Source organism: Pristiophorus japonicus, chromosome 16 (genome assembly GCF_044704955.1).
Source record: "Pristiophorus japonicus isolate sPriJap1 chromosome 16, sPriJap1.hap1, whole genome shotgun sequence".
NCBI classification, from domain to species: domain Eukaryota; kingdom Metazoa; phylum Chordata; class Chondrichthyes; family Pristiophoridae; genus Pristiophorus; species Pristiophorus japonicus.
The window spans coordinates 74,785,365-74,812,019 of NC_091992.1; the positions used below are offsets into that span (position 1 = coordinate 74,785,365).

At 45.8% G+C, this 26,655-nt stretch overlaps 1 protein-coding gene across 1 annotated transcript in view; it reads right to left on the bottom strand.

The window, feature by feature from the left end:
- Positions 1-473: 473 nt before the first annotated feature.
- myo15b (myosin XVB) overlaps positions 474-26,655 on the bottom strand; it is a 480,192-nt gene continuing 454,010 nt past the window's right edge. The window contains exons 67-69 of the mRNA XM_070856827.1: positions 11,317-11,450; positions 7,454-7,594; positions 474-758 (exon numbers count right to left, since the gene is read on the bottom strand). Of these exons, the coding sequence (XP_070712928.1) occupies positions 693-758; positions 7,454-7,594; positions 11,317-11,450 (341 nt within the window). The 3' untranslated portion in view covers positions 474-692. The remainder of the gene's footprint in view (positions 759-7,453; positions 7,595-11,316; positions 11,451-26,655) is intronic.

A 26,655-nucleotide genomic window follows, 5' to 3' on the forward strand; every position in this document is an offset into this window, starting at 1 on the left:
ACACGGCTAGTGTGAGCTCCAGGATTCCACCGCTACCTGAAGCTGCCAACTGCCGCAAATGCAACAACAACAACAACAACATGTATTTATATAGCGCCTTTAACGTAGTGAGACATCCCAAGGTGCTTTACAGTAGTGTTATGTGATACAAATTTGACACCAAGCCGCATAAGGAGGAATTAGGGCAGGTGACCATAAGCTTGTCAAACAAATAGGTTTTAAGGAACGTCTTGAAGAAGGAAAGAGAGGTTTAGGCAGGGAGTTCCAGAGCTTGGGGCCCAGGCAACAGAAGGCACGGCCACCGATGGTTGAGCGATTATAATCAGGGATGCTCAAGAGGGCAGAATTAGAGGCGTGCAGACATCTCGGGGGATTGTGAGGCTGAAGGATTTACAGAGAGGGGGGGGGGTGCGAGGCCATGGAGGGATTTGAAAATGAGGATGAGAATTTTGAACAACACGACATCGGGCAAAGTTGTGACCACTCCATTTTTATTATCTCTATTATACAATCGAAGGAAGGGTACGGTCACAGCCGCTGTCCGCAGCTCAGTACCGGTGTCGATTCTGATGGAAGACGGCCAGGGCCTCGGGCTGCTCGTGACGGGCCAGTGTTTGTGTTTCAGTGAGAGTGTGGATTCATTCAGCAACTCCACTGGAGCTCCCGCCTACGGCATTTTGCGTCGTGTGTTCTCACGTGAAGGTGTGCTGCAAAAGCTCATCCAGCATCATTGCGATCGTGTGGCACATTTCCTTGGCCTGGGGAAAACATAAAATGACACCTGTCAAAACACTGGATCTTACTCTAACCCCGATGCTGACTTGCTTTAATATAGTTCCACAGTTGTTGGGCAGTCTCCAGGTCCTTCATCCAAGTGCCCATTCTTCATGTCAGAGCCTTGACAGTTGGGGGGCTGGACTACCCTGAATTTTCCCAAGAAGGGTCAAGGAAGGAATTTCTACTCAATCCTCGCAGTGACTCCAGCCCAGTTTCCTCTTTGGGCCATGTTATATATGCAGTATGGGCTCCTGCAGGACTTCCATGGCCAAGATAGAGCCAGAGGCTGCTGAGGGGAATGATACGGCGGTGCTGAAGCAGGACACCCATTACAACAACACAAGAGGTGGGAAATATAATTCAAGGGACAGAAGTGCGCCAAAGACTTTATCAAATTTTGTACTGAGACTGATCAGGGGCCTTCAACAGGTGAGGAATTTGGGGCCATTATAGGACTGGAGGACACTACTAGACTCTCCAACCACCTAAGTAGAGGCCTTGGGTGCTGCTATCCCAGGGACTGCCGCTGGTCTGCCAGCTCTTTCAATGTCATCCTGGGGTTGGCTGTATTATTGCCAGTAAGATTACCATGCTTCGCCTCCCCTTCATGGTTTACACATGGAGGGCATAGAAACATAGAAACATAGAAAATAGGTGCAGGAGCAGGCCATTCAGCCCTTCTAGCCTGCACCGCCATTCAATGAGTTCATGGCTGAACATGAAACTTCAGTACCCCCTTCCTGCTTTCTCGCCATAACCCTTGATCCCCCGAGTAGTAAGGACTTCATCTAACTCCCTTTTGAATATATTTAGTGAATTGGCCTCAACTACTTTCTGTGGTAGAGAATTCCACAGGTTCACCACTCTCTGGGTGAAGAAGTTTCTCCTCATCTCGGTCCTAAATGGCTTACCCCTTATCCTCAGACTGTGACCCCTGGTTCTGGACTTCCCCAACATTGGGAACATTCTTTCTGCATCTAACCTGTCTAAACCCGTCAGAATTTTAAACGTTTCTATGAGGTCCCCTCTCATTCTTCTGAACTCCAGTGAATACAAGCCCAATTGATCCAATCTTTCTTGATAGGTCAGTCCCGCCATCCCGGGAATCAGTCTGGTGAACCTTCGCTGCACTCCCTCAATAGCAAGAATGTCCTTCCTCAAGTTAGGAGACCAAAACTGTACACAATACTCCAGGTGTGGCCTCACCAAGGCCCTGTACAACTGTAGCAACACCTCCCTGCCCCTGTATTCAAATCCCCTCGCTATGAAGGCCAACATGCCATTTGCTTTCTTAACCGCCTGCTGTACCTGCATGCCAACCTTCAATGACTGATGTACCATGACACCCAGGTCTCGTTGCACCTTCCCTTTTCCTAATCTGTCACCATTCAGATAATAGTCTGTCTCTCTGTTTTTACCACCAAAGTGGATAACCTCACATTTATCCACATTATACTTCATCTGCCATGCATTTGCCCACTCACCTAACCTATCCAAGTCACTCTGCAGCCTAATAGCATCCTCCTCGCAGCTCACACTGCCACCCAACTTAGTATCATCCGCAAATTTGGAGATACTGCATTTAATCCCCTCGTCTAAATCAAGGAAGGGGTGGGTGGTAGCCTTCCTAGCCTGAGCCAGGGAAGGAAAATAGAGATTGGAGTGGAATGCTGCTGTAGGCCTTGCTGCCCAAATGTGCTTTGTTTACCAATTTGGGGCAGCATAGCAAAGGAAAATCCAAGTCTGAGCATCAGCAGGTTATTTAACCGTGGAGAACGTTACAGTTAATCCCAAAAACCTGTCCTCATTCGACATTCTCGTACACATTCCAGCAGCAATCACAGGATAATGATCAAGAGTGGGAACGCTGCCCGATTTTCCCATCCCTACCAGTACTAAGGCTAGCGACTGCTTGACATGAGACTGGATGGAAGCTGGCACCTTTCTGATCAGAATGGCTCAGGATCACACCAGGCAGTTAAGAACTGAGCATTGGGGGAATGATATGGCATCCTTAAGGTGTGAGTGGAACTGAAGTTTGCCATCCTGAAAATGACTCATTTTTCCCAACTCTCTGTTTTCTGTTAGTTAACCAATCCTCTATACATTCTAATATATTATCCCCAACCCATGAGCTCTTATCTTGTGCAGTAACCATTTATGTGGCACCTTATCAAATGCCTTCTGCAAATCCAAATACATATCTACTGGTTCCCCTTTATCCACCCTGCTCATTACATCCCTAAAGAACTCCAGCAAATTTGTTAAACATGATTTCCCTTTCATAAAACCATGCTGACTCTGATGACTATTGTGATTTTCTAAATGTCCTGCTCCTACTTCCTTAATGTAGCATTTTCCCAATGACAGATGTTAGGCTAACTGGTCCATAGTTTCCTGCTTTCTGTCTCCCTCTCTTAAATAAGGCGTTACATTTGAGGTTTTCCAATCCGCTGGAAGCTCTCCAGAATCCAGGAAACGTTGGTAGATTAGAACCAATGCATCCACTATCTCTGCAGCCACTTTTAGAACCCTAGGATGTAGACCATCAGGTCCAGGGGACTTGTCCACCTTTAGTCCCATAAGTTTTCCTAGTCATCATCATAGGCGGTCCCTCGTATCGAGGATGACTTGCTTCCACGCCAAAAAAGGATGAGTTCACACTTTTTCTCGAGCGCTAGTGATTGTGTTAAGTTCCCCCCTCCCAATAGCCCCTTGATTATCAATTATTGGGATGCTTTTAGTGTCTTCTACCGTGAACACTAATACAAAATATTTGTTCAAAGTCTCTGCCATTTCCCTGTTTCCCATTATTAATTCCCTGTGAGTGCTTGATGCTGACACTGAGTGCGTGAAATGGAAAGTGTTCTGTTCAGCAGCAGTAACATCCCTCATCTTAACTAACAGTGAATAAAATACGAATAAATAATTCACCGAGCAGGAACAGCCCCTATATCAATAGTATATTTCCTAATTTTATTCAGATGTATTTATAAAAGCACAGAACGCTGTAACCTGACAGCCTGTTACTACAGCAACATTCCTCATACTGATGTCCTGTCCTGTAATATGTATGCGCACTAGGTCCGTGCAGCAGAGCAGGTCTTCAGTGGTCTTGGTTAACCCTTGCCACTGGACCAAGACCTAGCTCTGTCAAGCCCGTGGCTGGTGTGCTGGTGTGCAACGGCCACCACACATTAAAAAAATTCACGCACAGGCATCTTCCACCCTTCAACATATAGTTTGGGACCTGGAATATTAGGTCCTTCATTGAAACAGTTGTGGACTCATCCCTTTTTGGCGTGGAAGCAAATCATCCTAGTTTCGAGGGAATGCCTATGATAATGATGATGATGATGATGATGAATATACATAGAAACATAGAAAATAGGTGCAGGAGTAGGCCATTCGGCCCTTCGAGCCTGCACCGCCATTCAATGAGTTCATGGCTGAACATGCAACTTCAGTACCCCATTCCTGCTTTCTCGCCATACCCCTTGATCCCCCTAGTAGTAAGGACTACATCTAACTCCTTTTTGAATATATTTAGTGAATTGGCCTCAACAACTTTCTGTGGTAGAGAATTCCACAGGTTCACCACTCTCTGGGTGAAGAAGTTTCTCCTCATCTCGGTCATAAAGGGCTTACCCCTTATCCTGAGACTGTGACCCCTGGTTCTAGACTTCCCAAACATTAATAAGAACATAAGAATTAGGAACAGGAGTATGCCATCTAGCCCTTCGAGCCTGCTCCGCCACCCAACAAGATCACGGCTGATCTGGCCGTGGACTCAGCTCCTTACCCGCCCACTCCCCATAATCCTTAATTCCCTTATTGGTTAAAAATCTATCTATCTGTGATTTGAATATATTCAATGAGCTAGCCTCAACTGCTTCCTTGGGCAGAGAATTCCACAGATTCACAACCCTCTGGGAGAAGAAATTCCTTCTCAACTCGGTTTTAAATTGGCTCCCCCGTATTTTGAGGCTGTGCCCCCTAGTTCTAGTCTCCCCGACCAGTGGAAACAACCTCTCTGTCTCTATCCTGTCTATCCCCTTCATTATTTTAAATGTTTCTATAAGATCACTCCTCATCCTTCTGAACTTCAACGAGTAAAGACCCAGTCTACTCAATCTATCATCATAAGGTAACCCCCTCATCTCCGGAATCAGCCTAGTGAATCGTTTCTGTACCCCTTACAAAGCTAGTATATCCTTCCTTAAGTAAGGTGACCAAAACTGCACGCAGTATTCCAGGTGCGGCCTCACCAATACCCTGTACAGTTGCAGCAGGACCTCCCTGCTTTTGTACTTCATCCCTCTCGCAATGAAGGCCAACATTCCATTCGCCTTCCTGATTACCTGCTGCACCTGCAAACTAACTTTTTGGGAAGGATCCTAAAAGAGTTTCATGCGCAAGGACCCCCAGGTCCCTCTGCACTGCAGCATGTTGTAATTTCTCCCCATTCAAATAATATTCCCTTTTACTGTTCTTTTTCCCAAGGTGGATGACCTCACATTTTCCGACATTGTATTCCATCTGCCAAACCTTAGCCCATTCGCTTAACCTATCTAAATCTCTTTGCAGCCTCTCTGTGTCCTCTACACAACCCGCTTTCCCACTAATCTTTGTGTCATCTGCAAATTTTGTTACACTACACTCTGTCCCCTCTTCCAGGTCATCTATGTATATTGTAAACAGTTGTGGTCCCAGCACCGATCCCTGTGGCACACCACTAACCACTGATTTCCAACCCGAAAAGGACCCATTTATCCCGACTCTGCTTTCTGTTAGCCAGCCAATTCTCTATCCATGCTAATACATTTCCTCTGACTCCGCGTACCTTTATCTTCTGCAGTAACCTTTTGTGTGGCACCTTATCGAATGCCTTTTGGAAATCTAAATACACCACATCCATCGGTACACCTCTATCCACCATGCTCGTTATATCGTCAAAGAATTCCAGTAAATTAGTTACACATGATTTCCCCTTCATGAATCCATGTTGTGTCTGCTTTATTGCACTATTCCTATCTAGATGTCCCGCTATTTCTTCCTTAATGATAGCTTCAAGCATTTTACCCACTACAGATGTTAAACTAACCGGCCCTATAGTTACCTGCCTTTTGTCTGCCCCCTTTTTTAAACAGAGGCGTTACATTAGCTGCTTTCCAATCCGCTGGTACCTCCCCAGAGTCCAGAGAATTTTGGTAGATTATAACGAATGCATCTGCTATAACTTCCGCCATCTCTTTTAATACCCTGGGATGCATTTCATCAGGACCATTTCATACCACACTACATAGTTATGTTTTTCATTTTAATGCTTCACATTCCTTGCAAGTAATTCCTTTTAGTCTTCGCTACAATGACTTATGCATCTTGCTGTAATACCACTCGCTGTAACACTGCACTGAACTATTTGCTAACCCCCACTGTAATACACCCTGTGATGTAACAGCAATACAACGTACAGTTTAATATTCAGCGGAAAAACCTTAGCAATGTTATCGCAATGCTACCTCCCAACTGTTTCTCCAATCTCCCTTTAGCTAACTCAGGTTTACTGATACCCTCACCTGGTGCATCCACCCCCACACACACAAGTCATTGGCCTAGATTCTCATCGGGACAAGGTTTCGGCTGGGTTGCACTTCTGCTTCTCCCTGCCTCTGTGGCTGCTCTAACACAAATTCATTTCCTGGGTTAGGGCTCATTGGAGAGGCACTGTGGGTTCCCAGCAGGATTGCTGTCATCAAGAAGGAGCCTGTCAGTGAGGAGAGCAGTGTCCTGGCAGTGCTGCAGCACCAGATAATGCAACGAAGGATGTGCCCTAAAGATTGGAACAAAGACTCTCACTTAGGGCTTTGGCTGAGATTAAGGTCTTCAGCAGGTAATTTTCTGGGGCCATCTAGAGGGAAGGGAGGTAATTACAAAGCCTTCTTACCAGGGTCTACTGCCACCTGCCACAAGGCAGCCCTGGGAAGTAGCAGTGTGTCAGAAAGCAGGGAAATCCACCAGGACAACAGACCCGGTCTCCTGGCAGTGGCAGAAGAGGAAGTAGCGCCAGCGATGCCCCTAGCATGGGTGAGAGGAGAGAATTCCCAATTGGATGGAGGCTAGGATAGGCCTCACTGCCCAAATTCTCCACCCTGACCACACAATGTAGTGACGACGGATCTGTGACTGATATGCATCTCAATATTTTACCTTTTATGATTTTCTTTTTGCTCATCAAAGTGAGGGATGTGTAATGAAAGAGTATTCATTTCAGGCACCCAATGTCACCATCAAGCATATTTAGATGTAGAGTAAAGCTCCCTTTACATATCTCCAAAACTCCCTCTGGTCTGCTCCAACGGTGGTCCTCAGTCATAAACTCAGAAGAGCATCCCCTCTTGTACCAGTATATTTTTCCATTTGCCACATCACTCACCCTGTGGCTTTTCTGAGTGGGAGTAACAGTTGTTGCTAAATTAGGAGTAGCTTTGCACTTCTTATCAACTAAGAACTAGATTCAGGCTGCCCAAACATAACTCACATAGCACCTTTGCAGCCAGCTGACATCCCCTCAGCCTGTGCCGGATTAGAAAGGCCAGTGACTAACTCACTGTGCCACCTACTTCTTAAGCTGTGGTACTTTACAATTAGCTTTGATCTGTGCCTTTACTCTTACCTCTTTCAGTTCAAAGGAGATTGTCTGTGGTTTGGTTGGAGGTCCAAAATGAACTTCCATCGCTGGGAGTTTTGATCCATCGGATGAATGCAGGGAGCGCATCGTCTGGATCTCCGTTAGAGGAATCATCAGGAGCTCACTCTGCAAGAGATTAGAAACTACAGATTAAGCATGCTCATAAATTGGGGAGCATGTGGTGTAGGGACATGTTCATATAACAGGCAGCACACTGCAAGCAAGTTCATGTATTATGCAGTGTTTGGCTCAGAAGTGTTTATATACTGGGCAGTGATTGATGCAGACATGGTCACATAGTGGGCAGTATTTACCTGCAGCTGATGTATTCCATTTATTTGTGGGCTTTATGTCTGAACCTGAGTAGAGGATCTAACTTTGTAATAGCCCCCATGGTAAATCTAAGAAGGCATTGCTCCTCTATTTATCATGATTCAGTTTGCGTGGTACCTTTGGTTAGGAGCTCTTCTCTGCAATATTGCCTGATATCCTGCTGTTCCTGCTCATCTTCGTCTTCTTCCTCCAAGAAGTGCAGGCACAGTAGGACACCCATTGTACAAGCGTGGTGGTGACAGGCAAGAATTGGATCCCACAACTACTTCTCTGATTCCACAGGGCCCACATAGTGAAGACCCACTGCTACCTTACACTTTGGTGCTGCTTTGCACCTCCTTTAATTCTGCCCTGCAGGCACTGGCTACTTTCTTCAACTTTCTTATCACCAAATTTATATGGGTACTGCTTGCATCCACTGCACACCTGGTGTGTAACATGTGAATGATGTTAAAAATATCATTTCCTGCTCATTTAGATATGTTTTGAATTTCCCTACTGCATCTCCTGGATGTTATGCTGTCACCCTTGCCTATGAGTTACCCAGAAATGCATGTTGAGTGCTACTGATGCTGACACTCAGCATTATGGGGCTCTACCCATTTTTCAACAGTGGAATACCCGGAAACAGGCACCGACGGGGCATTCCGATGAGGAATATCGTGTCAGTACCCTAGTCAGGACTTGCTATTGAGGGAGTGCAGCAAAGGTTCACCAGACTGATTCCCGGGATGGCAGGACTGACATATGAGGAGAGACTGGATCGACTGGGCCTGTAGTCACTGGAGTTTAGAAGAATGAGAGGGGATCTCATAGAAACATATAAAATTCTGACGAGACTGGACAGGTTAGATGCAGGAAGAATGTTCCCAATCTTGGGGAAGTCCAAAACCAGGGGACATAGTCTAAGGATAAGGGGTAAGCCATTTAGGACTGAGATAAGGAGAAACTTCTTCACTCAGAGAGTTGTTAACCTGTGAAATTCCCTACCGCAAAGAGCTGTTGATACCAGTTCATTGGATATATTCAAGAGGGAGTTAGATATGGCCCTTACGGCTAAAGGGATCAAGGGGTATGGAGAGAAAGCAAGAAAGGGGTACTGAGGTGAATGATCAGCCATGATCATATTGAATGGTGGTGCAGGCTCGAAGGGCCGAATGGCCTACTCCTGCACCTATTTTCTATGTTTCAACTATGAGAGCATCACAGCTGAGCTTGATTTCACCCAGCATGTACATATATACTTTCTATCAGGATCACTGAATAATGATTAGGAGTAGGAACCCTGGCTGATTTTTTCCTGATTTATGCCAGGAGTGCTGAAGTCAACTATAGCACCCCTATCAACCTCCTAGCTGTGATCAGCTCATCATCATCATCACAGGCAGTCCCTCGGAATCAAGGAAGACTTGCTTCCACTCCTGAAGTGAGTTCTTTGGTGGCTGAACAGTCCAATACGAGAGCCACAGATTCTGTCACACAGATAGTTGTTGAGGGAAGTCACCGTGATCAGCTAACTCATCACTGTGCTACACATTCATTTGTCTTCAGTGAAATTCTAATAGTCAAACTCTTAAAGAAAGAAGTTGTATAGCTTGAATATGAGTTAGGGTGGGTTGTTTGCATAAAATAAAACACTTGCGTTGTGGCTATAATAACTCACATATATAAGAACATAAGAAATAGGAGCAGGAGTAGGTCATATGACTCCTCGGGCCTGCTCCGCGATTTAATACGATCATGGCTAATCCGATCATGGACTCAGGCCCACTTCCCTGCCCGCTCCCCATAACCCATTAATCCCTTAGTTAAGAAACTGTCTATCTCTGTCTTAAATTTATTCAATGTCCCGGCTTCCACAGCTCTTTGAGGCAGCGAATTCCACAGATTTACAACCCTCTGAGAGAAGAAATTCATCCTCATCTCAGCTTTAAATGGGCGACCCCTTATTCTAAGATTATGCCCCCTAGTTCTAGTCTCCCCTATCAGTGGAAAGATCCTCTCTGCATCCACCTTGTCAAGCTCCCTCATAATCATACATTTCAATAAGATCACCTCTCATTCTTCTGAATTCCAATGAGTAGAGGCTCAACCTTTCCTCATAAGTCAACCCCCTCATCTCCGGAATCAACCTAGTGAACCTTCTCTGAACTGCCTCCAAAGCAAGTATATTTTTTCGTAAATATGGAAACCAAAACTCTACGCAGTATTCCAGGTGTGGCCTCACCAATACCCTGTATAACTGTAGCAAGACTTCCCTGCTTTTATACTCCATCCCCTTTGCAACAAAGGCCAAGATTCCATTGGCCTTTCTGATCATATGCTGTACCTGCATACTAACCTTTTGTATTTCATGCACAAGTACCCCTAGGTCCCGCTGTACTGCAGCACTTTGCAATTTTTCTCCATTTAAATAATAACTTGCTCTTTGATTTTTTTCTACCAAAGTGCATGACCTCACACTTTCCAACATTATACTCCATCTGCCAAATTTTTGCCCACTCACTTAGCCTGCCTATGTCCTTTTCCAGGTTTTTTGTGTCCTCCTCACACATTGCTTTTCCTCCAATCTTTCTATCGTCAGCAAACTTGGCTATGTTACACTCGGTCCTTTCTTCCATGTCGTTAATATAGATTGTAAATAGTTGGGGTCCCAGCACTGATCCCTGCAGCACCCCACTAGTTACTGATTGCCAAACCGAGAATGAACCATTTATTCCGACTCTCTGTTTTCTGTTAGTTAGCCAATCCTCTATCCATGCTAATATATTACCCCCAACCCCGTGAACTTTTAACTTGTGCAGTAACTTTTTATGTGGCACCTTGTCAAATGCATTCTGGAAGTCCAAATACACCACATCCACTGGTTCCCCTTTATCCACCCTGTTCGTTACATCCTCAAAGAATTCCAGAAAATTTGTCAAACATGACTTCCCCTTCATAAATCCATGCTGACTCTGCCTGACCGAATTATGCTTTTCCAAATGTCCTGCTACTGCTTCTTTAATAATGGACTCCAACATTTTCCCAACCACAGATGTTAGGCAACTGGTCTGTAGTTTCTTGCTTTTTGTCTGCCTTCTTTTTTAAATAGGGGCGTTACATTTGAAGTTTTCCAATCTGCTGGCAACTCCCCAGAATCCAGGGAATTTTGGTAAATTACAACCAATGCATCCACTATCCTGGCTGCTACTTCTCTTAAGACTCTAGGATGCAAGCCATCAGCTCCAGGGGATTTATCCGTCTTTAGTCCCATTATCTTACTGAGTACCACTTCCTTAGTGATTGTGATTGTGTTAAATTCCTCCCCATCAATGGTCACTTGACTATCCACTGTTGGGATATTGTTTGTGTCCTCTACTGTAAAGACTGATACAAAATATATATCGGTCATGAATCATGTAACCAGTGCAATTTGATATATTTATATAGACTACCAGTTTCCCACGTTCCCTATATATACTTCAATATACTGCGCAGATTTTCAAGGTATTTGATGCATGCAGCTTATCAACCTTGGTATCCTCATTTATGACCAACAGATTTTCAAGATTGACTGCGATAATGCACGGCGTTGGAATCCAATGTTCACTAGTCTTCTTCACCGTGAAGATATTGTAACCAAACAGGGGCATGGAATTCACTGTAGCTGCAGAGAAAAAGAGAAAGGTAAGTGTCATCCTAAGTATATCTGTACCGAGCAGCGCATGGGAAGGAATCAGATGGATTGCCCTACTGGGCTGTATCAGGCCACCTGTCCAGTGGTGTTGTGGTAGGACTTTTGGCCCTTTTAACATAAGAACATAAGAAATAGGAGCAGGAGTAGGCCATATGGCCCCTTAAGCCTGCTCTGCCATTCAAAGCATCATGGTTGATCTTCGACCTCAACTCCACTTTCCTGCCCGATCCCCATATCCCTTGATTCCTTAGAGTCCAAAAATCTATTGATCTCAGCCTTGTATATATACTGAATGACTGAGCATCCACAGCCCTATGGGATAGAGAATTCCAAAGATACACAACCTCTGAGTGAAGAAATTTCTCCTCATCTCAGTCCTAAATCCGTGTTTTCAAATCCCTCCATGACCTCGCCCCTCCCTGTCTCTAATCTCCTTCAGATCTACAACCCCCCGAGAAGTCTGCGCTCTTCTAATTCTGCCCTCTTGAGTATCGCTGATTATAATCACTCAACCCTTGGTGGACGTGCCTTCTGTTGTCTGGGCCCTAAGCTCTGGAACTCCCTCCCTAAGCCTTTCTACCTCTCTTCCTCTCTTTCCTCCTTCAATACGCTCCTTCAAACCTGCTTTTGGTCCCCTGCCCTAATTTCTCCTTATGCGGCTCAGTGGCAAATTTTTTGTCTCATAATACTCCTGTGAAGCGCCTTGGAACAGTTCACTACGTTAAAGGTGCTATATAAATACAAGTTGGTTGTTGTTGTAAATGGCCGATCCTATAATTCATTGGCTGTAAAGTGCATTGGGATGACCGGTGGTCGAGAAAGGTGTTATATAAATTCAAGTCTTTCTTTTCTGCAATTTTGACCTGTATTAGTGCTGCTTGTCTTGTTGAGACAGTGAATTGAGTGACTTTATATTTGATGTATGGCCTTAGAACAATCGAAATGTAGCCTCCCACAAATCCAACTTCATAACAGGAGCCCATTCTCTTTATTCCACAATGGTTCAGAGTAACTTATTTTGCATACCATAAACTGTCTGCTCAAAAAACAAAAATGAGTTTTCAGTTTTCAAGACTTATTTTCAACCTTCTGACGTAAAGGAGTTTATGTTGGATATATCCTCTCTCAGGTCCTTCAGCATAGCTGTAAATTTATTGTGGTACACATATCATTCCTTTCTTGAGTCCTAAAACTTGTTATATGGGCATTCTACCTTAAACCAGAGAAGACATTTCAACGTAAGATTTGCCAATGAGACCCCCTGGAGTCCAACCCATTTCAGGGACTGGGAAGACTTCCTGCATCTCTTAACTGAAGTTATTTTGTACATTTGAAAAATTACAAGGTGGTATATATTGGTGACATGTCTTCTTGGATCTAGCCCCCTACACAGTAGGGTTAAATTGGCCAACCCCGAAGACGGGCGTGGGAATCACGGTACGTGATTGATCTGCATCCATCCACACGTTAAATTGGTGCTGCCTGCTGTTTTAAATGATTCCTGCAATGCAGGAAGAAATTTAACGTTCTGACATGAATGGTCAAGATGAGTGAGTTCATCTTCAAATGGCATGTCCTATCAACTGCACTACCAGCCTCATCCACTGGTCAATTCTCTACACTCTTATCACCCAGCTCACAACAATCTCAATCATCAGTACTCAACCGTTCAATTCATATGCTTTACTTCATCCTCACACACTTAGCACTGTTGCAGGCCTCGTGCCCACAACTCACTGCTCGCACACACTGACAGCTATTCAACCATGACAGACACACCACCCAAATTCATTGCAGGATATTCTGTTTTGAGCAGACAGTTTATGGTATGCAAAATAAGTTACTCTGAACCATTGTGGAATAAAGAGAATGGGCTCCTGTTATGAAGTTGGATTTGCGGGAGAAGGTGGCGCATAGCAGGAGACAGCAGGAAAGACTGGAGGAGGACAAGCGCTTGCATGGAGGACTGTGGAAAGTATTTTTATCTAAGCTGATACCATACGGTATTTGTGTGCCTTTTGATTAAAATGGAGTCCTGGCCCTTCCAGAACTTTCTGCATTTTAGCAGTCAGCTTGCATAAACAGCTAAACCTGCTGTGAGATGGCTGATGGCCATCAGACAGCTAGGAGACAAGTCATGCTGAGACAAGTAACCCCCATGGTGCTCTCCTATTGTCTACACTACAGGAGTTCCATGTCACCCCACCCTTATCTTCTAGCCATTATCTCTTTCCGAAACCTCATCCATTTGATGCAAACAGATAAACTGACCAGGAAATTGAAACAATCCTGACACAATACAAGGCAGGTGATAGCCCATTACCTATGACTCATGGAGTAATGGCCGTTTGGCTTTCTGATAACCCTGACAAAAGGAAATATCTGGACACCATGTCAGGACCAGGATATAGTAATTAACTCTTTATCTGTATTCACTGACTGTGAGACAGAGCAATACACAGGGAGAGGCCAGAACTTTGGTTTTACTGTATAAATATCTTGTTAAACTGAACCATTTCGGAGGTGTTCATTTAGCCCTTGACTGAGTGAAACCTACCCCTTGCGAGCAAGTAAATTAAAAAGGAAACTTCTACCGGAGCTGTAAGTGTCGGAGTCATTCTTTTCGGAGGTCGAGATTTCGACAGGACACAATGCTGGCCATCTTGGGAAGGGGCATTGCTGAGGCCGTGGCCACTGTCGGGGCTAGAGGGATCGATGATGAGGGTATCTGCATAACCAATCCTCCTCTCAATTCACTTTTTCCTCATCCCACAATCTCTTCTGACTCACAAGCTGCAGATGGTGTAAGCATGCACTTCTTACTTTCTCCCTCTCCCCTCATCACAACCCAATTCTTGTCTCTTTTTCATTTCAGATACCCAAGAACTGGAACCTTCCCAGTCAGAGGAGGAAGAGGAAGAAGTCAGTGAAGATGAAGAATCATCACTATTTGATCTTACACTCGCAGCCACCAGCTCAGAGACTGACACTGCGTGTATTTTAGAGGCTAGGATAGAGGAGGGATCTGTACATGGTGAGACAGCGTGCACAAGCGCGTTGCAGCCAGGGTGGGGGGGAAAGGAAAGCACAGGTGTCAGTTCGCTTATGGCGAGGTCGCACATTAGTTTTGCTGCCAAGGAGTCAGATAAGGCTGATGGGTGTACGTACAAAATGCTTGGTGCACTGAAAAGCATGCCAGAAGGCTTGTGCACAATGTCAATGAGCATGGAGGAGACCAGCACCAACTTGGCACAGGGGTTTGCGCAGAGCTTGGAGCCCATCCTTTCCAACATGGAACTGGTGGTCAACTCCCTCAGCACACCTGTGGAACCCACCATGATGCAGAGTTTGATGGCCGATGTCACAGCTTGGATTGCAGCACAAACAGCTTCCATCAAAGGTCTGAGTTCTGCAGTGGACGCTCAGTCTGCTGCCTTGCATGGATACCACTGTTCAAAGGGGCTTTCAGGGCATTACAGCAGTCCATCAATCTGTCCTCCAACATATCTATAGGATTGCTGATGCACCACTCTGGGAGAGTGGCAGTGGCTCCATGGAGCATGAACCTACTGTCCTCCTTCAGGATGATAGCATTCCTGCTCCCAGCCCTGCCACTCTGCCAGAGAGCCTGCTGTTGCAATTTCAAGCCGGGTCCTCTAGGCCCAGAGCTGCCCAAGGTCGCCCTCTGTAGTCTCCTCAATTGAAGGTCAGCAGCCTTCCACCACCAACCTTCCACCACCGATGCTGCAGCCACTGGGGAAGCACCTTGTAGGAACACTAGGAGAGGCAAAGGCACATGGAAGACAGGCACTAAGGGATTGCACAAGGGTGATTTGTTTATTTTTTGTATGTATCATGTAATGATTGAATTTATAAAATTGGATTACAATGTGCATTTTTCTGGTGGTTTTTATTTTTGTGTTATTGGCAGGAGGACGATGTGATGGTCAATGATAGAGGAAAGATAAGGACTGTTGGTGAATGGGGAGGTGTGGTTGAGGTTATTGATATCGCCCATGAATTATTTGATCACGTAGAGCCTGGGCAGAAAGGGACTGACTACGTTGTAGTCTTACTTCCTCTTCGTGTTCCTGCACTTTCTGTTACACTTCCTCCTCCTCCTCTACTTCCTTCTCCTGCTCCTCAACTTCTTGCCTGATAGGTGGCAGCACGGGCTCTTCCCTCATAATAGTGAGATTGTGCAACATGCAGCACACTGCCACAAATCTTGATACCTGCTCAGCTGAATACTGCAGGGCTCTCCCAGAGTTGTCCAGGCAGTGGAAGCGTTGCTTGAGGACGCCGATGATGTGCTCTATAATGTTCCTTGTGGCAGAATGGCTCTCATTGTAGGCCTGCTGTGCGTGTGTGCGTGGGTTCCGGTCTGGAGTAATGAGCTATGTCATAAGTGGATAACTATTATCGCCCAGTAGCTAGCCATTGACTTGCCTTAGTGGGTAAAATACAGGTGGCACAGAGAACTGAAGGAATTGTCACTGTTGCCAGGATAACAGGCATTCACCTGCATGGTGCACTGCCTGTGGTCGCACACCAGCTGCACACTGAGGGAGTGAAATCTCTTTCGGTTCATGAAAATGACCGAGTTCACATGAGGCACACGCAAGGCAATGTGCGTACAGTCAACGGCACCCTGGACCATGGGAATTCCTGCATTCCGTGCAAAACCTTGTGCTCGCTCCGCCTGCTTGTCTCTGGCAAGAGTGAATGAGATGAAACTGTCTCTCAGTGACCTCCCTTATGCAGCAGTGTACCGGAAATGGCGAGATGTTGCTTTTATCTCCAGCAGCAGCCTGGAAGGAGCCAGACATAAAAGTTCAGAGCCTTGATCACCTTGTCAGCCTCAGTCAGTGCTGCCCTTGCCTTGCTTTGAGGTTGCAGTTGTGGCTGCAACAGTTGGCAGATTTCATTCATGACCTCTCTTGTGAAACGAAGACGTCTCATGCATTGGGTCCCACTTAAACTTAGGTAAGAGAATTGCTCCCTAAAGACTCAGCGGATATGGCCTTCTGCTGAGAGCCCTCCTCTCCCTCCGCCTCCTCCCTCTTCCAGCAGCTTGCCCTGCTCTGCGTGGTCTCTCTTCAGTCTCTCAATCATGCACCAAGCTTATGGTCTACAGGGCAGGAGTGATACCCGCCCTCCTATATGGCTAGGAGACGTGGTCTATATGCAGCAGACACCTCCAAGCGCTGGAGAAGTACCACCAGGACTGCCTCTGCAAGATTCTGCAAATCCCCTGGGAGGATAGATGCATCAACATCAGTGTTCTCGCTCAGGCCAACATCCCCAGTATCGAAGCACTGACCACGCTCGATCAGCTCCGTGGGGCGGGCCATATCGTCCGCATGCCCTACACGACACTCCCAAAGCAAGCGCTCTACTCTGAACTCCTACATGGCAAGCGAGCCCCAAGTGGGCAGAGGAAATGTTTCAAGGACACCCTCAAAGCCTCCTTGATAAAGTGCAACGTCCCCACCGGCATCTGGGAATCCCTGGCCAAAGTGGAGGAAGAGTAACTGGGAGGGTGCTAAGCACCTTGAATCTCGTCGCTGAGAGCATGCAGAAAATAGCGCAGGCAGCGGAAGGAGCATGCGGCAAATCAGGCTCCCCACCCACTCTTTCCTTCAACCACTGTCTGCCCCACCTGTGACAGAGACTGTAATTCCCGTATTAGACAGTGCAGCCACCTGAGAACTCACTTTTAGAGTGGAAGCAAGTCTTCCTCGATTCCGAGGGACTGCCTACGATGATGATGAATCATGATCAATTCCAAGAGGAAGCCCTGTTTGGAAGCAACTTGTTTCAGCACAAACTTTTAAATGAACAGGAAAGTACTTCAACACCAACCAGACCGCTCCCTGCAAACTATTCTAACTTCAGCCAAGTAGAGGAAATATCCTAAAACACGCACAATTGCACCAGCAGCCAGAAGAAATAATCCAGCAACTAACCTGTAAGTAGTTCATTCTCCTTTTAAATAGCGCTGGTGGCGGGGGGGGGGCCCTTCATTCCGTTTAACATTGTGTTCAACTGTCTGAGGTTAAGACAGCATTCGCTGGAGTGTGGAGTTTGAAAATGGCAGCATTGACATCAAATCAGCATTGCATAGTGATTGAAGTCATAATCTGCCTGCTCTGCATGCTGCTGGTGGTCATTAGATGCGTGCACACAAACCCCTTTACCAAGGTAGCATCCTGTGCATTTCCCGTCGAATGTGTGCGCATTTCGGACCCCATTTTTGAGTGTTAGGTTGCCAGCTTGTGCCTAAAAAACGGCCGCTGCAGAGCCCAATTTAGCCGCCAATGAGTTCCCATTCTCAGTCATGTTATTATGTGAGTCACTTGCCCACAGAATAGTAAGGACATTGGCAAGAGTTACTCCAGACCACACTTGTATATCTCCTTTTGATCATTTACAGAGCAGAGATCTGCAAGCAGACCAAATGTTCACGCACATCACATGGGGTTCCAGAGAGGGTGAAATACGAAGTCAGTACATAAAAAATAGTGGATAGATGCAGCTACAAAACAGTACTCTTCATAATGGCACGACACACCATCAATGACAGGACCCTAAAGATGAGGAAATATCCCATGTGAGTATGCAGCTGCTGGAGATGGTAGTGTGTGTTTGTGTCAGATGAGATGTCGGAACACTAAACAGATAAAAACATTAGCAGACACCTACCATGGAAAATGTCTTCATTGTGTTGAACTTTTTCTATGTCTTCCACACAGTGTTGACAAAAAGCTTTTGAGGAGCATGGCCCTCATAATTAAAAATGGCAAGTCTTCTTTGCCTAACTTCCCTCAGCATGACTTCCAGCACTTTGTCAGAAATTGAGTCCTTGCAGTATCCTGGCTCATCTAACATGCAGGGAGAAAAACAATCCACAAATTCCAAAGCTGCTCCACAGGAAGTGCAGGTCCTTCTTTAAAAGTTGCAATTGCATTTTTAACCTGCTGCCCTAGATTACCTGCTCTCCTGGCCTCCATGCCTGTAGCGCTTGGCCTAGTCAGCAGTGAAAAAGCGTTATCATGATGTAACGAGAGTATCTTAGAACATCGTCGGAAGTCCACTTCTAGCACCGTAACACCAAATGCTCTGGAACTTTTCTGGGTGCACCACAACTGCACCACCATCAAAAAAAATTGGCTCTATGATCATTGCACAGTTTGAATAAATGGTGATATTATCCTTACATACAATGTTGGTGTTGTACTTGCACATCCAGCCCAATGCAGTGTATGCGTAGCATTATATACAGTGCAGCATTTACAAATATTGTTTAGTGTGGGTGCACACAACTTTTATAGGATGCTCATGCTGTTTTCTTTTTTCTTTTTGGTGAATTGTGCTCATTAAAATGAAGAATGTCAGTGTTGTTGTACAGTGTCTTCTCCATTTTGGAACCCAAGGGGGAAATTTGTACCTCAAAAAGTGAGGGGCCGAAATTCCCCTATTCCGCGCATCCTGTTAGTGCCCCCGGGGGGAGCTAACGGGGCACAAAGCTGTTTTCACCTGGGAGGGCAACCAGCTCCTGTGAAATTGCGTGGGGATTAGCGGAGGTACAAAAATGGTAGCACCGCGTCCCCACCGGTGGCTACCTGGGCCACTGCGCCTCCAGTGATGAGTTGATGGCACAAATAGGTATGATCTGATAGCCATTACAGAGACGTGGTTGCAAGGTGACCAGGACTGGGAACTAAATATTCAGGGGTATTTGAAAATTCAGAAGGACAGACAGAAAGGAAAAGGAGGTGGGGTAGCTCTGTTAATAAAGGATGGGATTAGTGCGTTAGTGAGAAACGATACTGGTTCAGAGGATCAAGATGTTGAATCAGTTTGGGTGGCGATAAGGAATAATAAGGGGAAAAAGGTGCGTGTAGTCTATAGGCCCCTAACAGTAGCTACACTGTTGGACGGAGTATAAATCAAGAAATAAGGGAGGCTTGTAATAAAGGAATGGCAATAATCATGGGTGATTTTAACTTTCATATTGATTGCCCAAAGCAAATTGGCCAGGGCAGCCTTGAAGAAGAGTTCATAGAGTGTATCCGGGATAGTTTTCTTAAACAGTATGTTGCGGAACCAACCAGGGAGCAGGCTATCCTAGATCTAGTACTGTGTAACGAGACAGGATTAATAAATGATCTCGTAGTAAAGGATCTTCGAGGAATGAGTGACCATAACATGGTTGAATTTCAAATTCAATTGGAAGGTGAGAAAGTTCGTCCTCAAACCAAGGTCCTAAGCTTAAATAAAGGAGAGTACAATGAGGGCAGAGTTGGCTAAAATGGACTGGGAAAATAGACTTAAGAATGGGACGGTTGATGAGCAGTGGCAGACATTTAAGGAGATATTTCATAACTCGCAACATAAATACATCCCAATAAGAAGGAAAGACTGTAAGAGAAGGGATAATCATCCATGGCTAACTAAGGAAATAAGGGAGGGTATCAAATTGAAAACCAGGGCATACAATGTGGCCAAGACTAGTGGGAGGCAGAGGGAAACTTTTAAAAACCAGCTAAGAACAACTAAAAAAAATGATAGAGAGGCAAGATAGATTATGAGAGTAAACTAGCATGTAATATAAAAACAGATAGTAAGAGTTTCTACAGGTACATAAAAAAAGAAAAGAGTGGCTAAAGTAAATGTTGGTCCCCGAGAGGATGAGACTGGGGAACAATAATGGAGATCAGGGAAATGGCAGAGACATTGAACAAATATTTTGTATCAGTCTTCACGGTAGAAGACATTAAAAACATCCCAATAGTGGATAATCAAGGGGCTATAGGGAGGGAGGAACTTAATACAATCACTATCACTAATGCAGTAGTACTCGGTAAAATAATGGGACCAAAGGCGGACAAGTCCCCTGGACCTGGTGGCTTACATCCGAGGGTCTTAAAAGAGGTGGCTGCAGAGATAGTGGATACATTGCTTGTAATCTACCAAAATTCTCTGGATTCTGGGGCAGTCCCAGCAGATTAGAAAACCGCAAATGTAATGGCCCTATTTAAAAAAGGAGGCAGACAAAAAAAACAGTCCACTATAGACCAGTTAGCCGGGAAAATGCTAGAGTCCATTATTAAGGAAGCAGTAGCGGGACATTTGGAAAAGCATAATTCAATCAAACAGAGCCAGCATGGTTTTATGAAAGGCAAATCATGTTTGACAAATTTTCTGGAGTTCTTTGAGGATGTAACAAGCAGGGTGGATAAAGGGGGAACCAGTGGATGTGGTGTATTTGGATTTCCAGAAGGCATTCGATAAGGTGCCACATAAAAGGTTACTGCACAAGATAAAAGTTCACGGGGGTTGGGGGTAATATATTAGCATGGATAGAGAATTGGCTAACTTACAGAAAACAGAGAGTTGGGATAAATGGGTCATTTTCAGGTTGGCAAACAGTGACTAGTGGGGTGCCGCAGGGATCAGTGTTGGGTCCTCAACTATTTACAATCTATATTAATGACTTGGATGAAGGGACCGAGTGTAATGTAGCCAAGTTTGCTGATGATACAAAGATGGATGGGAAAGCAAACTGTGAGGAGGACACAAAAAATCTGCAGAGGGATATAGAAAGGCTAAGTGACTGGGCATAAATCTAGCAGATGGAGTATAACGTGGGAAAATGTGAGGTCATCCACGTTGGCAGAAAAAATAGAAAAGCAAATTACAATTTAAATGGAGAAAAATTGCAGTACTGAGGGACCTGGGAGTCCTTGTGCATGAAACACAAAAAGTTAGTATGCAGGTACAGCAAGTAATCAGGAAGGCAAATGGAATGTTGGCCTTTATTGCAAGGGGGATAGAGTATAAAAGCAGAGAAGTCCTGCTACAACTGTACAGGGTATTGGCGAGACTACACTTGGAGTACTGTGTACAGTTTTGGTCTCCGTATTTAAGGAAGGATATACTTACATTGCTGTTCAGATGGGGGTTGACTTATGAAGGTAGGTTGAGTTGATTGGGCCTATACTCATTGGAGTTCAGATGAATGAGAGGTGATCTTATCGAAACATAAAAGATAATGAGGGGCTCGACAAGGTGAATGCAGAAAGGATATTTCCACTCATAGGGGAAACTAAAACAAGGGGACATAATCCCAAAATAAAGGGCCGTCCATTTAAAACTGAGATGTGGAGGAATTTCTTCTCTCAGGGGGTTGTAAATCTTTGGAATTCTCTGCCCCAGAGAGCTGTGGAGGCTAGGTCATTGAATATATTTAAGGTGGAGATAGACAGATTTTTGAGCGATAAGGGAGTAAAGAGTTATGGGGAGCGGGCAGGGAAGTGGAACTGAGTCCATGATCAGATCAACTATGATCTTATTGAATGGCGGAGCAGGCTTGAGGGGCCAAATGGCCTAATCCTGCTCCTATTTCTTATGTTCCTATGTCATTGCCGTGTGCGATGGCCCCACGGTGGTCCCTTTCTGCCCACGGCGGAAATTGGCCAGCGCCTCGTGAAGCCGCCATGGGCAATGCCAGTGCCAGCCTCACGGGTCGAAAACCGGGCTGGTAATCCATTGTGGGGCGAACGTTAAAGGGGAGATGTGCTGTGTCGCGCGCCACGATCTTTTATTTCCCCCCCTCCCCCCCCCCGCTACTGGTCGGGCCATTCGCTGCACCTTTTGCGGGGTCTGGGCCGCGATCGTGCCGGTGCAGGGCTACGGCCACGGCACCCCTTAGCCCAGGTGGCCCAGTGGAGGCCTTCAAAGGGACTGCAGAGTTCGCAGCATGCCTCCCCTTTAATAGAAGGGGAAATTCGTTGAAATGCATCAGTGTTACGTGGAGAGACCGCGTAGCGCTCCCGAATCCGCCCGCGTATCGCCCCCATAGCCTACCCCAAAAGGAAGTGGAGCGCGCGACATTGCACTCCACTTCCTGTAAGGGGCGGTAACCGGAATTTCGTAGCCTAGGCGGGACTTTTGCGCCGGGTGCAGGAAGTCCCGCCTCGCCTCGGTTACCCACCCCCAAACGGGCATAACTGAATTTCGTCCCCTGATTGTGTTTGAGAGCGGGTGGGTGATTAAAATGGGTGAAACTGACAGCAGTTCGGGAAGCCGACTTGAACTCGGCGACTTCAGCTTTTAACTGCAGTGTTTTCTGCTGCATGCGAGAAACCCCCCATGGGAGAGGCGGGCTGGCAGTTAAAAGATAATGGCCTGGAAATCCCGGCCCCCCCCGGGTCCGTACGGAGTGTCTACGGACTCGGGAAGGCATCGGAAAAGCTGTATTTCAGCGCACAATGTGCATGCGCTGAAAACCAGCTTTTCCGATCGGTCAAGCTGGAGCTCGACAGATCTCATGCCTATCGGGAGCAAGGACATTTGCGAGGGCAAGATTGCGAGATTTACCCATATCTTGCCCAGCAAATGTCCTCAAAATTCTTGCACTTGATAAAAGCAGGGGCATAATCAACTTTTACAGGCGTAAGAGTTTAAAAACATACAAAAATATAATTAAGTTAAATTTAAAAAACACATATTATTTTTAAAAACTCTGCCCACCATGTTACATTTATTTTTAAGCATAATTTAAAAAAAATGTTAAAACTCAGAAAAAATGTTTTTCTCTCAGATATTTATTAACTTTAATTTCAATTAATTTTAATTATGTGAGGTGTTTTTATTTTTTGTTACATGTGTTTAGTGTCTTTGTTTTTTTTCTCATTAATAGCAATGAGAACTGGCAGATACGCAGCTCCCATTGCTATTAATGAGAAAGCAGTGGAATACTGTACCTGATTGGCTGAGCAGTCACACATGGGAACCTGGAGGACGAGAGTGCACTTCGCAGCGCGGGAAGAGAAGGCCTCCCCACCGGAATCCCATGCTCCTCCCGGACCACCAGGTAAATTCGTAGACATTTTTCAGATCAGAGGCATCTGCCCGGGGGAAGCTGCCGACTGCAATTTCTGGGTCGTAAGAGGCAATTAGGAGATGCAGATTTGAGCTTTAACTCTTGAGTCTACAGGTTTGCCGGGCTTTCTGGGACTTGCCAGTGAAAGCAAGGCGAGATGACCGCGCAATTTGAGGGGGCTGAGCAAGTGACAGGCAAACAATTCTATAAGTACTCAGACTTTACATGTGCTCCCTTGCCTAAGTGAAAGGCTCCTGCTCACAGGACTTGTTGCAAGAGTGAACTTTCATTACCTTGCTAATCATTTCTGCTACCGTGGATTTTTCTAAGCCTGATCTACACTGACCATCTGTCAAGCATCAGTTCAGCATGGCTGCCGCTTATGCAGCTTTACCTTGGACCTCAGATGAGGATCGAGATGAATAGCAGCAACAACAGCACCGGCAGCTGGAGAAGCACCAGCAGGAACAGCAGCCTTGTCCTCACCGATCTGCCACTGCATAGGAGAGGGGATGAGCACGGGTGCAGCTCGCAGGAGGCGATACCCCCAACACAGGGTATATAGGCAGAGGATCAGCTTCCTGGATGTGTCGAAACAGCAGTGCCTCAGGAGGCTCAGGATATTGTATCAGGTGGTCGCAGATATTTGCATCCTCCTGGAAGAAGACCTCCTGCCAAGTGGGCTCGGTGGGCACGCTTTGCCAGTGGCTCTCAAAGTCACCACCTCCCTCAATTTCTTCGCCACTGGCTCCTTCCAGGGATCTTCAGGAGATATCTGTAGAACCCCACAATCTGCTAGCCACAAACACATCACTCAGGTGCCTAGACAGATAGGAATGGGTGCACCTGCCATGTTTGCTAGGGCCAGCAATTATGTGCACATTGCAACCAATGAGGCCAGTCAGAATGAGCGGGTGCTTGGCTTTGCGGCTCTGGCTGGCTTCCCACAGGTCCAGGGAGTCATCGATTGCACACATTTGGCAATCAAGGCTTCCCCCCCCCCCCTTCCCCAGATCAACCTGGAGTCTTCATCAATGGCAAGGGCTTCCACTCCTTCAATGTTCAGCTTGTACACAAAAAAATCATCATGCAGGTGTGTGAAAGATTTCCAGGCAGCTGCCATGATATTTTCATCCTGCGCCAGTCCACCCACCCAGAGCTCCTTGGACCATGAAGCAGAGTTAGCAGCTGGCTCCTTGGAGACAAGTGCTTATCCCTGTAAACATGGCTGATGACACTAGTTAGGAGCCCAAACAATGAGGCTCAGGAGAGATACAATCAAAGCCATATGACCAGGAGAACTGTCATCGAGCAAGCAATCGGAATGCTAAAGATACGCTTTAGATGCCTGGACAGATAGGAATGGGTGCACCTGCAAGGTAAGTACATATGAGGTGTGATGCGCTGGAGTCGGCTTGGGTAGAGAATCTCCCTGCGGGCCTTTACACAGCATCAGCTCTAGGGAGGCATCATTTAAGCGAGGTGTTGCCTTGCCATGTTGGGACTTCCATTAATGCAGTTTCTTCCTCTGTTCACCCACCTGGACAATCCTTAAACTTTCATCTTCACAGTTCCCTTAAATAGTTCAGCTTAAATAGACTCATACGTGCCGTTATCACGCCTGCTCACACTAATTGGTCAGGAAACCTCGAAGTCAGATGCTAATGCAGTGGCTTCGTTTAAAAGCCACTGACAAACGTGCTGCTGAATCTTCGGGTTCCCCACGCTCCACAGGGCACCCCCACTGCCAGAGCGTCGGACTGTTAACATTGCGGCCCAAAGGTCAACATCAAGTATTTTCATGTCAGGTGTAACGGGCCCATATGGAGAGTAAAGCTCCTCTATATTACACCCAGTATCAACTGCAGAAGAGGTCTGCTATGGACTGGATTTCATTCATGTCATGTAGGACCCTCAAGCGGAGGAGGCTGCAATAGGAATTAGATTACAGAGGTGAAAGGTCAACCTAATCAATGCACTATATTTATATTCCATGACAAACCTTTCTGCTTCAACGTGAAGAATATCAGTATTGGGAGTGAAATGCTTTTCCATTTTCAGCACTCAGTGGCAGAGATCAAGAATGCCCAGATGCAGAATAAAACTCACTCTGCTCTGCTTTGGATCTTGGCCACATCTTCAGAGGAACACTCCCCCACTGTATTGGTATGGTATTTCCATTTTCCTCTTTCAGGAAATTAGTGCTGAATTATTGGCAGTTTTGTGCTGTTGGCCCTCGCTGACATGAATTACATTGAAACTGAACAAGCTCATTTTAACTACAACTTTTACAGCCAATAGTGAGAGAAGACCTAAATTTCATCACTTTGGGCTTGATTGAAACCTGGGTTCTAGTCAAAGATCAGTTATACTGTACTTGGATAATGTGTGGATGTTTTCTGATAGAATGTATGGTAGTATGGTTATGGAAGTAGACTAGCAGTTCAGAGGTCAAGAATTCTAATTGCACCCTGGCAAGTAATTTACCATGAAAGCTACTGCACTGTCATTAAAAAGAGAATCTGGTTCACTAATGACCTTTAGGGAAGGGAACCTGCCTCAACCCCCATCTGGTCTGGCCTAAATGGGACTCTAGTCGGTGACTATGCGGTTGACCTCATGCCCTCTAAAGTGCCCTAGCAAGAAGAAGATTTTGTCCACATCATCCACATGCCAAGAGCAAATGGAAAAAAAACAATGGAGCGATTTACCTGAGGGTGGTGTTGTTGCCAGAATTGAGTTGAGATGGTCTCCTGATCCATTTTGCAGGGTCAGGGTTAATTACAAATGCAGGGCAGGCTTCCAGCTGTATCTCTGCTCCTCAGTGGGAATCTACCACTGCTAAGGAGGCACAAATCAAGGGCGGTGCCAATTTTAACAGGGGTAGAATCCCCATAATTTTGAATTGACTCTGAATGAGCCCAGCATCCAAACAATAGGCATTTTGGAAGCTTGGGAGAGGTACAGGTGGCCAGCTCCTACATTGCAGTCAGTCTTCATGTCCCCCACTGTCACAGTCCCCCTTCCCCAACCACCTTCTGACACTTCCCTCCATCAGCTATATAGAGGTGGTTACAAAGGGAAATCAGACAGGATCTTAAGCACTGACCATCATTTACATGCAGCATGGCAGGCAGTGGAAGGATAGCTGACATTGGGGGAAAGAGAGGAAAAGCAATTGTCTCCTATAGGAAATTTCTTCCTGTCTCGACTCTTTTTTCTCCCCTTGTCCAATCTCTCCAAATCTACATCCACAACACTTCCGACGCCCTCCCCCATTTTAAC